Raw genomic sequence first — 13,193 nt, forward strand, 5'->3', positions numbered from 1 at the left:
ATGTGGAAACTCTAGTTGCCAATTTTTTCTCTTTTATGTCTAAAGTAGAGATTTCTTCTAGATGATTAAAATTATTTAGTAACTGGTTTGCTTCTAGAACTTTCTCCTACAAAGTTATTGAATTACCATTGTTTTGGTACTTAAAAGTTTTTCCAATGTAATAATGTTTGTTGTATTTTAGTTATAAGTTTTTCCAATGTAATAATGTTTGTTGTATTTTAGTGTCGAACGATCTTCAAACAATTAGACTATATGTTTATCTAGATCTTTTAAAGATGTTTGAGGGAGCCTAGTTAGCTCATGTATTGTTCTCCATTAGATTGCTAAAACCTGGGAGTTATGATCGATACTTAAATTTTTAAGTTGAATCTTTATTTTTACCGAATTTTCAATATTTCTATCTATTATAGATAGAAAGTATTTGATTTGATGTTAAACCAAACTAGTGTCTGTTGACTAGGTTATATTGGATTCCCCAAATCATTGACTGAAATGTATTATTTAGTATTTTGTAAAAGACTGTAGCAAGTATTAGTGTGTCCAAACCTTGCCTAAATAATGCAATCATAGTGATTTGGATTAAACCTTGCCTAAAGATTATTGTACGTGTAGATCAACTTTCTTGCTAACAGGACACTACTCTTCAAAGAATTCGACTCTTGCCAGAAGCCATTTTAGTCATTGAGAACCTATTGAATATGATGATTTTCACCAGTGTAGTCTAACCAAAAAGTTGGCTATCATCAGAAAATAATAAACGGTGAATCACTGGAACTTCCAGAAAAATGCTAATGCCCTGCCAATGCCCTCGAATCACTTTCACCTCGGGCAAAGACCACACAAAACAAAATCAGATAGGGTCCCTTTGTCTCAACTCACGAGTCGGAGTAAGATAACCTCCACGCTGACCATTAATCAAGAGAGTACCATGAAGTACCATACGATCTAAATCCTCTGCTTATATCAAGTTTGAGAGAGAAACTACCATTACTCGATTTACTATTATGAATGAAATGGGATACTTCATTGGTCACCTAAGCCGTTGTTCATTTATCATTTATAACCTCCAATTGGTTTCACATTTGCCCGAAAAAACGTCATGTCATTCTGGTCAATACTACACAATAACAAGCCAATAAAATCTGAACTATAGTATGTCAATTACATTCAACGATGCAACATATTTACATGGATGAAAAGGAAAATACAAGCCTTTCACTCTGATATCATCTGATTTTGGGTATACAAATTGATATCTGTAACCTACAATATTCTAATGTATAAGTTCTATTAAATAACTAACTTATTCAAATCATTGATATTATTGTTCTATTCATAAAAAACAACACCTAGGGGCAACATATGTTACACAACTTTGATAGAGACTGAACAATGCATATGAGAAGTCCACCTAATCATTTAATCATACTCTCTAGCAGGGACCAAGGCTCATGGTGGTAACACAGATTCTAGGAATAGTCAACCGTTACGATTAACTTCATATAAAGGGATGTAATGTGTCTCACTCTCGGGGCCTGGCAAGCCAAAGAGAACTGAGGGCTCTAAGACGCGAGAAATAATCATTGATTGCAAGAAGTGCACGAGCTGACTGCCGAGTTGTCAGTATACGATGCATTTGTTGCAGAGTTTGCTGGCGAAGATTATCAGCCTGGTAATTGACAACAATAATTAACAGAAAATAAGGTAACATCATGGAAAAAATTGTTGATATGTCATAAATGATATGGAATTGTCACCACAACCAAAAGAACTGCATAAAATGTCACCAAATCATGGAAGGAAAAGGTTACTTTAAGCAGACCAGTAGTCAGAATAGAGAAAGAAAGCATTTGGGAAACAGGCACCAAAAAGTTCATATCCAAATGAAAAAGAAAAAACTAAAGTATGTGAAAATTTATATTCCTCCTCTTGTGGAAGAAAGGAATTAACTTGATATTAAAAGAGAACCCATGGTTTTATATATAAAGAGACCCCTCCCTAAACTACAAACATTCTCAAAAGTAAACTGAAAATAACAACTGCCTAAAAGGATGATGATGGATAAACACTAGACGTGATGAAGAAATTGAGGATTTAAACTCCAAAAAAACAAACAAAAAAAAAGGAAAAAGGTTCTATGCCATACAAAGGTTCCCATAAAACTGATACAAAAGCAATATCATATCCAAATGAATATGTAGATGCGTCACACTGAGCAATAGCCTATATGTCTTTACTTATTTGTAGAAGCATATAACTGGAGCATAGGCATCAAACTAAAATACAAGCTAGAGGAATCAAGTATCAAGGGGAAACCTGGCGAAGGAACCCCTCAAGAGTGCCTAGCTTTCCCATCGCCATAGCCATTTGACCCATATAGTTTGCTACATTCCCAGATGTTCCTGATGGCCCAGGTGAACCACTGGCCAAGGTCTCAGCAAGTGACTGCTGTAATGCTTCCATCCCTTGTGACAAAGCATCTTCAGCCTGCTGGGATGATTGCTGTAAGTTGTAAATATTCATCACTTGCTGCTCCGTTAGGGGTTCCAATTGACGCACAAGAAGCTGCAGCAGTAAATATAGTTAAGAGCACAGACATCTATTAACATTTACGAAATGCTTTATATAATGTCTAAAAGATTATACTATAATTTTGAGCATTCACTTTTCTTAGAATAATGCTAGGTGAACCACCGTTTTAGATACCACCAGCGTCTCGCCTTATGTGGCAACTCATGTAGAATAAAGCCCAACTTATCACAGAATTTCATTAAATGACTTGGCTACGCCACATCCGCTACCACATAAGGTGAAATGAAGGTGGTATTCAAAAAGAAGGTTTGCCTAGCATTACTCGACTCCTTTTCTTGAGAGAAGAAAAGACCAATTTCAAATCATTCTGTAAAAAATAAGTTCAAACTTGAGAATTCAAGAATTTCCACTACTAGCAATCAAGGAACAAAATGTCGTCTTCTCAGTGTACACGGTCTTGTAAGCATATTTAACACATCCAAACTTTGGTTGGGCGATTCAAAAGCAAGAATAAGTAGAATTGAATCCATCAATAAACATAATTTTCACCACTCCTACTCACGCCTAATATACGATAGAAAATCGAATATCAGGATGATAAAAACTCTAAAACCATGGTTTCAAGTCAGCAGATGAATACATTTTTGAAAGTAAAAACAAAATAATAGGCTGGTGAATACCAATAACCTTTTACTGTAGAGCATTGATTTATGCAGGCGCTGCCATACAGATAAACCCTAAAGTACAAGAAATATGTTGCTAAAATGTGTTGCAACTCTGCATCCCATAAGGGAGGGAGAAGAATTTTCACCTTCAAAAGCTCAGATGAGCGGAAGCCACCGATCCACATAAAACACCGTTCCGCTGGTGTTTTCCACATTCCTGACAAAATGTGGAAAACATCAGCTTTTGCTGCAGTGCCCTTCAGTCTAAAAATGTCATCATAGTGAGCAATGACATTATCAATTACAGTACGGAGTTCCGTGTCACCGGCATGTGAATTAACAGCAGCCCTCAACTCATTTATCTGCCTGTTGTGCTCCTCCAGCCACCTTGCATATTCTACATCAAATGCCAAAGCACCTATACACAGAAAATACAATCAAACCAACAAAGTTTTACAATTAAATGTATGTTGTGTGTAACATTTATGTCAATAATATATATATATATATATATATATATATATATATATATATATATATATGAGGGAGGATCAAGAGAGGACATCCTTAAACTTAAAAAGTGACGATGTTTTTTTAGCATGTAGTTTAATAATCTAAACCATTCATCCTCTCGTTACATACACAAATATGAATCATACAAAAAATTAGCCAAATCAAAAAACGTTTAACCATTTGATCAGCATAATGTTCAATTTATTTTTATCTTACGGACTACATTTGTTTACACAATTTTGAATGAGCAAATGCTTATGGATTTGGTTGATTTTTTGTAGACACAATTCTTGCATAGGAATCTAAAGGATCAACGTTTGAAATCATTAAATTAAGTCTCATATTAGTGCAAAATAGTAAAAATCCTCAAAATTCTTAAAGGATGTCCTCTCTAGAACAGGGCTTATATATATACAGATCCTATCCAGAGCGAGGCCTTGCTCTGAAATTAAAATGCGAGGTTGGAGTTTAGGGTCACTTTTTGGTCGCTTATCCACATCTCGACCGTTCAGTTTTTAGGTACTAATGTATAGATCATCTCTGCAAAATTTCAGCTAAATTGATAGTCGTTAAGGCATTGATAACTGCCTTAAAGCTAGTACGGTTCAGGTTTGACAGATTCAGTTCGTCCATTGGTTTAAGCGAGTTAGATACCTTAAAAATCATCAATTTGGCTGAAATTTTGCAGAGACGATCTATATATTAGTACCTAAAAACTGAACGGTCGAAATGTGAATATGCGACCGAAAAGTGACTCTAAACTCCAACCTCGCACTTTAATTTCAGAGCGAGGCCTCGCTCTGGATAGGATCTGTATATATGTGTGTGTGTGTGTGTGTGTGTGTGTGGGCGCGTGCGCGCATGTGTATTATCCCCCCGATCCCTAGAAACAGAATAAAAAACCAATGAAACAATTCACTCCAACAGATTAACACTGCATCCAAATTCAAAATAAGAAGCACCATGATATTCACAAAGGACACAAACCATATAACCAGACCCATAATACACAAACCAAGTAGATTCTCAGAGCTAATTTTGATGCCAAAATTACAATGATCCAAAATGAGCTAGTTGTATGAATATCATGTGGATAACAATCATTTGACAAACACCACCACGTCCGGAATTAACCCCAACTATACTAGATGTAGGCAGAAAAGCACTTCTAAAACTAGCTGTGTGATCTAACAGAGTGGGCAAGGCTACATGGACCCACTTTTTGGGTACCACCTAGATCCCACCATATGTGGCAGCTGATGAGGCATCCGCCCTATCAGAATTTTTCATTAAACACATTAGCTGCTACATAAGTAGGTGGTTCACCTAGCATTGATCTTCCCCAAAAAATATGTACTACAATACACAAGCTAATAGAAGTCAAAGCAAACACTAAAGAGATGAAGATCAAATACCATTTCCACTCATTGAATGCGCTTGATCTCCAGAGCTTGAAATGAATATGCCCTGCAAAGAAAATGACCATTAATATACTAGCATCGATACCCTGCTAGAAGGTAAAAATGTATGTTACATTAAGTGTGCGTATATAATAGCGACAACAAAATCATACCTGCTGGCGGGCACGCTGAAGTTCTTGCTCAAGCTGGGTTAATTTCAACCGGCTACTCTCGAGTTGTTGTACATATGCCTTCAAAGAGAGGAAAAGCAAGGAAATAAGTTGAAGACATAAAACAATATGATATCAGAGTCCAGAAAAGGACTTCAAAGAAGAAATTCCATCCTTTGAAATCACCGTCCAGAAAAGGATTTCAAAAAATATAGTAAGCCAGAAAAAGCTTGCACCTAACAAAATAACAATCTGTTCTTTGAAATCAGACGCTCTATCAACAGTGAGCAATAAGGAGGTGAAGAAGAAATTCACAACAAGTGACCTACTTTTTTTCGTAACCGGCTTTTCCTGGCAGCTTCACGATTTTGAGCAAGCCTGCGCAGCGTCTGTGACACATTGATTGAAAACTGAAAGGTTAGTCTCTAATCCTGGTAGGATGAAACTTTAACAAGACGTTTAGTTGAAGTTATCAAACCTTTTGATCCCCAGGTTTTTCTTTTGATCTATCACTGGAATCTGAAGCTAGAAGACCAGTCATTTGATTCCTTTCAATCTGCGCAAAGCATAATTTCACCACCAAAAGGCAAAAAGCAGCAAATAAATCTGACCCCAACAAAGGAAAAAATGCCAAATTGGAAAGAAACAGCTCTCTTAAAAAAAAATGTCAAATATAAGAATGAATAGCCTCACGTGCAAAGTTTTTATGGAAAAACATAACAATCAAGTATCTTTGAACACTAGATACTTGTATGACATATGAACCAGCAGAGATTAAAATGGAAAATGAAAGCAATACAGGTGGAACAGACTCCAATGCTGTATGTGCTAAAAGAATAAAAGCAAGAGATGTTACCATCTGATTTTTATCCTCTGTGTCATCTGTTGAAGTATCAGTCCTAGGACTTCCATCTGCCATATTGGATTCCCCCCAGTTCTCGTGATTGCTACGAGATACTGAAACCAGATTTGGTTGTAGCTCTTTTTGTGGCAACAGCTAAGATTTCACATAAAAAAGCAGATAAGTTTCATGCAAAGATTTAAGAGGCAGAATTCCACAATATTAAGTTTAACTTTATTGGTCTCCTTTCCTATTCCATGTTTTTTATTTTCTTCGTGTGTGTGTCCTCGGGTGGGGACCAACACAATGATACACAATTACCTTATTTAAAGTGCTAAATTGGACATCCTTGCCTCCCGGTGCCCGGCTAATTGAATTATTTTGATTATACACAGGACCTAAAAAAAATTATATATCAATTAGTCAGAATCATAAACAACCTTTGTTTTGTTGAAAAACAGAAACTTACTAAGAACAAAAAAAGTAGGCAACACAAGAAATATAGACGAACAGTCTATGAAAACAAAGACAACACTGAACCACCCTAAACTTCATTACAAGAGACGCACTCAATTAAGAATAAGTATGCTAATATCTTAATAGTGTTTATAAAGAAGCTCAACAAGAAGAAAGCAATCTAACTCTAACCCAAACTGCTTCCACTTCCTCCTCTTTTTATCTCTTCAAAGATTGTTTTGTTCATGTCCAGCCAAAACATACAACGAAAGGGCAGAAATAGCACACTTCCAAGAGTCATCAATTTCTTATGTTGCCCCCTTCTGATGTGAAACCCTCTGCAACAGTAAGCTGCAGTTTTTCCGGCACACCCAGACCACACAAGTACCTCCAACAAGGGATCCCAAATCTTTCAGATAATCTGCAGTGCAGAACCCCTCCCCTTTTACATACGTAGCACCAGTGAGGGGATATACATGCAAAGTAAATTCTTTTCTGGAGCATGTCATAGGTAGAGTCAATTTCAGGTGCTCGATTGATTCCATAATCAGTTCTGCTAACTTCCTTTAGATTTCAGTGGAGCATAATGAAGCAGATAAACACAATGCAAATCCCTCATAGTTCTCCGCCCTTGGATGGGCAGTTGAGCACTACTAAGCAAGAAGAGCACCTGAATGGTACTGGTCATAGGTATTTATATTTCCATGCACCACTAACCTATGGAAAATTTCACCTTACATGGATCACCCGCCTGCCAGCTCAACTTAAGATGTTCAAAAGGATCCAATTTAATTGAAGGGTAAATGATTTGCAGTAAAAGGCACCAGAAGCATGACCACATCATGATTATTTGTAATTTGGATTTGAAGAAACATTTAAACTGGAAGAAAAATTCCGGGACTAGTACTGTTTGACAAGTAAACCCAACCCTAGAAGACTTCAAACTCAGTTATCTTCACAATCGGAACTTTCGTTATTCCCTAAGGATTGGATCAAAAAGTAGTCACTATCCAACCCAAAGCCTTCAATCAAACTAATATATGGGGCCAAATAAAAAGTGTAAACAGGAAAGGGGACAGGGAAGGATCTTGTCTCAGACCTACTACCTACACCTACCAAAGATGATTACGCTTTATGAATAAATCCATGAACTCAGAAAATCTAGAGATCCTCCTTCTCCAAGGACCCGAAAGACCTTTCCCTTTAGAACACGGTCCCAAAAACTCCAGTCAACATGATGATAAGCCTTGTGAACAAAGTTCTTCAACGACCTCAGTTTCCACTAGGGCAAGGTCCAGGAGGGGTACGCTTTCACTCGTGAGCTATTGAAACTGTGTCGGCCAACACTTTCCTCAATATTGATGACAAAATTTTTGCGATTACCTTATAAAGACTCGTGACAAGGTGATATTTCTTAATACTTAACCCTCCACGACTGTAGTTTAAAAGGGATTAAATAGATGTAAATGGATGGTCCTGAGATTAAATAGATGCAGAAGAGTCTTTGAAAGTGTTGCAGAGCATAGTGCGTAGATACTAATTAGCATTAAACTGTCCACACCAGAGAACCTGGAACAGGCACTGGGAACTAAAATAGATTTTGATTACAGCGCAGTCATAAGAAGGAAACATGGTATTCATAACATGCTTGACCAAGTACAGACAGCAGATAAGGTCCGTCAGGGTATAAATAAAAGATAAGGTACAAAAATCACAAGTAGTTGTCACTTCCACACAAGCAATACTAATTGCATAAAATACTACCTACGTACATAGGGTAAATGCATTTTAGAAGGAAAAGAAAGATGAATGCGGTTATTGAAAGAAGAAACAGTAGAAACAAGCACTATATTTTCTGGTATAAGGAACTGTAGCATACTTCTTCCAATGTCAACAGCATCCTCTATGTTAAATCCAAGAGTCTGCTCAAGACTCTCAAAGTCTGAGATTCGAGAAGAACGAATGGAGCTCCCCTCTGTGCCACTGAAAACACAGATCATCCAAACCTTTAGGACCAAATTCGGCAAACTGGCCACGTTTACTAGCCAGAATGAAAAGGGCCATTACTAATCATGATGCAACTACGCAGGCAGAGAGAGATGGAGAGAGCACCAGAATCGTAACGCATATGAATCAACAGACTTCAACAGTATGAAATATCATTTTCCAAGGAAGGAACAACATATTAAGGGCAGTTTTGGGATCGATCAATACAATTAGAGAGAGATAAAAGTAGCTAAGAGGAAAAGGGAACAAGTGGGTACTGACATGGGATTGGAAGTGGGTACTGGACTAACAAAGCTCGGCATGTCGGTCACCAGTTCATTTGAACCGATTTTCACTGTTCTACTGCCCATGGATCACCATATCCTTGCCACCGCAACACACTTATGTTTACAAAGACCTGAATCCAATATCACGCAGTTATCACCCTGAATGAATGAATCCAAGAGAGGAAAACTGAGGTACAGTAGTAGAAAGAAACAGGGTAGTTGAGGACAAAGAAACAGAGCTCAGGATCACAGTACAAATACCCGGAAAGCTGAAAATTGGAAGAAGAAAAAACCCAACAAAACCCTAAGCCGTGGGAAACCCTTTTGGGATAAATACTCTCTCGACTCCCTTTGACCATTTGATTTTATTTATGCCATCAACCCTCCTCCATCTCTCTACGGCTGCAAAATTCAACAGGCCCACCTTGAATTTTGAGCAAATATTTAACTTCTTTTCCTTTTTTTTCTTTTTAGTTTTGTTCAAGAGACAGAGTGACGTCCAGATCATTCCAATCTCCTCCATACGTCCTTTTCTTCTCTCTGAAACTTTTCCATCTCACCATTTTTTTTTTTTTTTTTTAAGTTTTCCTCTTTTGTTTTACTTTACCGTTTTTCCTTTTATACCGAACCTTTCCCGAAATTTATGTGATATGTCTTAAATCCATTTCACACTCATTTGATTTTTTTCTACTAGATCTGTATTAAGTCGGTGAATATTGTCTTTACTCAATACTTTAAAATACTATATCATAAGGAATATCAAGTACTTTGTTTTATAACCAATCATCTGTGATTGAGTTGGTAATAACATTCAAGTGTGGTATCAATTTTGTCGACGTTGATTGAAGTTAAATCTCAATCTATTCTTAGCGACCAGCGAGGAGGAAACGTTCTTAACAGCAACTACCTCCCAAAATTTATGAGTTTCACACAAATCATCAAAGAATGCATTGATAACTTGGAGAGGAGATTGTTGAAAATAATGCACCCCAAACTCAAACTCTAATTTAGAATTGGGATATCAACAACATATTTATCTTTCTGTAACACGTGTAGCTACACACATGTGGAAAATATATTTGAACAATTTTGTCCACTAATCACACTCTGCAAAGGGTGAACTGAATCCAAACCCTGAGAGAATATATGTTTGCATAACAATTGTCGAGTCACTTTCAATAACGATATGTGACAGGACCCAATCCAGATTTTATCCTGAAACTTGAAGTTAGCATGCGGGCCCATCTTAGGAGGAATCCAACCAAAAATTTGACTGTATTACCTTTAACGTGAACTACCTAAAAACTTTCTTTCTTTGCTAGTGAGCTGTGTGACCTGTTGGTTATGTCCATAATTTTTGCTTATGTCATGTCCATAATAGTAATATAAATATATAATTTGATAATTCAAAAAAAAAAAATCAAGATAGAAAATTTAGAGGTCTAAATAGAGAAAGTCATTGAAATTAGGTGGGTGGTCTTAAAACTTTTTGGGATTCAAATTTGCTTACCACAACTAGGTTTGTGGTGATATCACCACCCTATTAACACTTGCCACATGGTATAGAAATTAACTATGATTAACTATAATAAAAGAAACTCATTAATTGAATTGGTTATATCTATAGTTATCATAAAACAAAGGCAATGAGACAGTCCTGAGCTGAAATGCCTCTACTCTCCCCAAACCCTAGCCTCTGGAACTCTGCTCTCCATCAATGGCTGTCGGCGTCGGCCTCCTGCCTAAGCCATTTATTGATGGCCCTCCAACACTGATCGTATGTGGCAACCACCAAATCGAGCCTGCAGACTTTTGTCACTATGTTTGCTTCACGCCGGAGTGAAATAGATGTGGAGGAGATTGTTCGGGGGTCTAATCTGATGAGACCCAAGGCTAGATGGGTGCGAGAATGGGATTTTTCGATTCACCCGTGTAGGGCGCGGCTCAAATCGGACCTGATCTGGGTTGGAAGAGTGCATACTGTATCAGCGAGGGCTAGCCTCTTCTCCGACCCAATTCTGACGACAGTGGGGAACTGCGGTGCTAATCAAGGTGATCTGAAAGCCCTGGGTGACCTACGGAGACAAGTTTCTGACCTGCACAAATTAGTGCTCAATTTAAAACCATATCAATGTAGTAAGAATAACTATGGATCGTTCTTAACCGGGGATTATGGCCTAATTAATTCCTGAAAAAATAAAACGTTAGAAAAAAAACAAAACTATATAATATACACATTATTTACGAAAAATACAAGTAAGGGGATTTAGGATTTATTTTCTAATTTAACAACTAAGTAAATATATACATGTGTGACACATCAAAACACAGAATCAAGTAGAATTTATATGGATGGAACAAAATTAGATAGAATTAATTACTATTAACACGTTGGCAAGGTTTCAAATATCAAATCACGAATCAAATATGTTATAGCATAGAATCAATCAAGAACAAAGATAAACGCATGCAAAGTTCTTTTTATTTACCTTGATTAAATTAACTAGATGAACGCACCTTAGTTAACCCTATTAAGCATGCAATTACTAGTGGTAGCTAATCACTAACAAAAACACTTTTAACGCAGTAAACACATTGGAAGTTTGATAAATTCAAGCCAAGAACACAAGTTAGAACGCTAATCAAGCATGCAAGACTTATTGTTAATTTACCTAAGTAATTATAGGTTTTCCACTTAAATAATTAAAGCCTAGAATGCTAGCACCTTAATATGGATTCAATTACATGTTCATCAACCTAAGTATGCATCCAAAGATCAATTAACACATAAAAGATGGGATTGAAGCTCGAAATTAACAATCATGCAAGAACATATATGAAATCGCAATTTTTCAATTAGAAAACCTAAAACATGCTTCATAGTATTCGAAAATCACATATCTAAAATCAACACTTCATCATCACAAGAAATCGCAAATCATAAAACCAAGAAAGAAAACCAAATTGCAATTTATTGAAAACCCAAAATCGTTTTACATAGCAAAACCGAAAATAAGATAGAGTGTTCATGGTTACACTTTTTGATCTTCAAGGATGCAAGAAGCTTCAAAAGGTGGTGGAATGGATGAGCATCATGGCAAGGATGCTTGAATGGAGAGGAGGATTGCTCACGGCCTTGAACTTGGAACTCCTTGAAATTGCCGAAACTTGGAAGAGAATGGGAAGTATTTGTGGCTTTTGATTCTGAATTTTGTGGTGTGTAGAATGTCTTCACAAACCTCCTTTATATAGTGAACGACAAGGGCTAGGGTTCCTTTGAATTTCTCTTTAATTGCATCACTTGACCAATGAGAAAATTCCTTGAGAAGTGGAGAGCAAGTCACCTTAGTCTTTGCCGAATTCTTCCATGTATCTAACCCTATTTCGGCCTCCTTGGAATTAGGAATCATAAATCAATATTTATTCTTTTATTTTCTTCTCCAAAAATCCATAGAAATCCAAGAATATCCCAAAAAGATGTTGCCGAAATTCCTTGAATATCTCTTTTATTTCTCAAAGGCAAAAAGCAATGTAAATGGGTCATGGACTCCTCTAAGACTTCAAGAAGGATCTAGAGCATTATGTGCAAGTCACATGCTTCAATCTTCGGGCCAAACTTCTCAAATTGGGCCAATTCGAAATCCATCTCTAAGATTGCCGAAATTCTTCATAATTCTAGAACATTCTTGAACTATCTTGAGTCATCTTCAAGACATAGCATCTCGTAGTCTCACTAGGTCTCCTAGCAGCATCAGGACTCCTAGTGTCATCAGGTTTCCTAGTCCAACTGGGACTCTGTCATTTCTTCATTTCCAAACATCATTTTTCCAAGCTCTTTCCTAGTTGCATTAGGATTCCTACTTCGACTGAGATTCATTTTCCTGGTAGAACTGGGAAAACTTCATTTCTCCATTTCTTCTCATTTCTGCGCAAATAACTCCTTGCCTTCCATTTCCAGACTCAAAACTACCTAAAAACACAAAACAAGTTAGAAATGACATTGTTAAGGAAATAACTAAGCAAGATGTAGAGAGAAATGTACTAAAAATGTAGTAGAAATTATTCTCAACAGTTTCCAGTTCCCATACTAGAATGACGGGTGTCGTTACCCTCCAACCTGCAAGTAGACCTGTAAATGGACCGGATTTTGATCCGGACCCGCTCCAGATCCGTGGCTATTGGACGGGTTTGGATCGAAAATTTTGATCCGTTGATCCGTTAATGATCTGAATCCGTTAACCTGTTCATTTAACGGATCAAATACGAATTTAGGTCGATCCAGATCCGTTAATGATCCGGCCCGTTTTTGTAATAATAAAATATTATTTTTTATTAATATATTA

The 13,193-nt window shown here is 36.9% G+C and overlaps 1 protein-coding gene across 4 annotated transcripts; it reads right to left on the reverse strand.

Moving 5' to 3' along the window:
• Positions 1-1,136: 1,136 nt before the first annotated feature.
• On the reverse strand, positions 1,137-9,268 carry LOC133724743 (transcription factor TGA2.3-like). Of its 4 annotated transcripts, none has more exons than XM_062151572.1 (12): positions 9,112-9,268; positions 8,846-8,981; positions 8,457-8,560; positions 6,443-6,519; positions 6,137-6,277; positions 5,759-5,836; positions 5,610-5,669; positions 5,284-5,361; positions 5,126-5,177; positions 3,344-3,615; positions 2,317-2,565; positions 1,137-1,669 (listed from the first exon to the last, which is right to left on the reverse strand). In XM_062151572.1, the coding sequence occupies exons 2-12, from the start codon at positions 8,932-8,934 to the stop codon at positions 1,523-1,525; spliced, it is 1,347 nt and encodes a 448-aa protein (XP_062007556.1). In that variant the 5' UTR covers positions 8,935-8,981; positions 9,112-9,268; the 3' UTR covers positions 1,137-1,522. The 4 variants fall into 4 exon arrangements, with proteins under 4 accessions (XP_062007556.1, XP_062007557.1, XP_062007555.1 ...); XM_062151573.1 differs by having other exon boundaries at positions 8,846-9,009; positions 9,112-9,260; XM_062151571.1 differs by having other exon boundaries at positions 8,846-9,256.
• Positions 9,269-13,193: the final 3,925 nt, after the last annotated feature.

This window comes from Rosa rugosa, chromosome 1, assembly GCF_958449725.1.
Source record: "Rosa rugosa chromosome 1, drRosRugo1.1, whole genome shotgun sequence".
In the NCBI taxonomy this organism is placed as follows: domain Eukaryota; kingdom Viridiplantae; phylum Streptophyta; class Magnoliopsida; order Rosales; family Rosaceae; genus Rosa; species Rosa rugosa.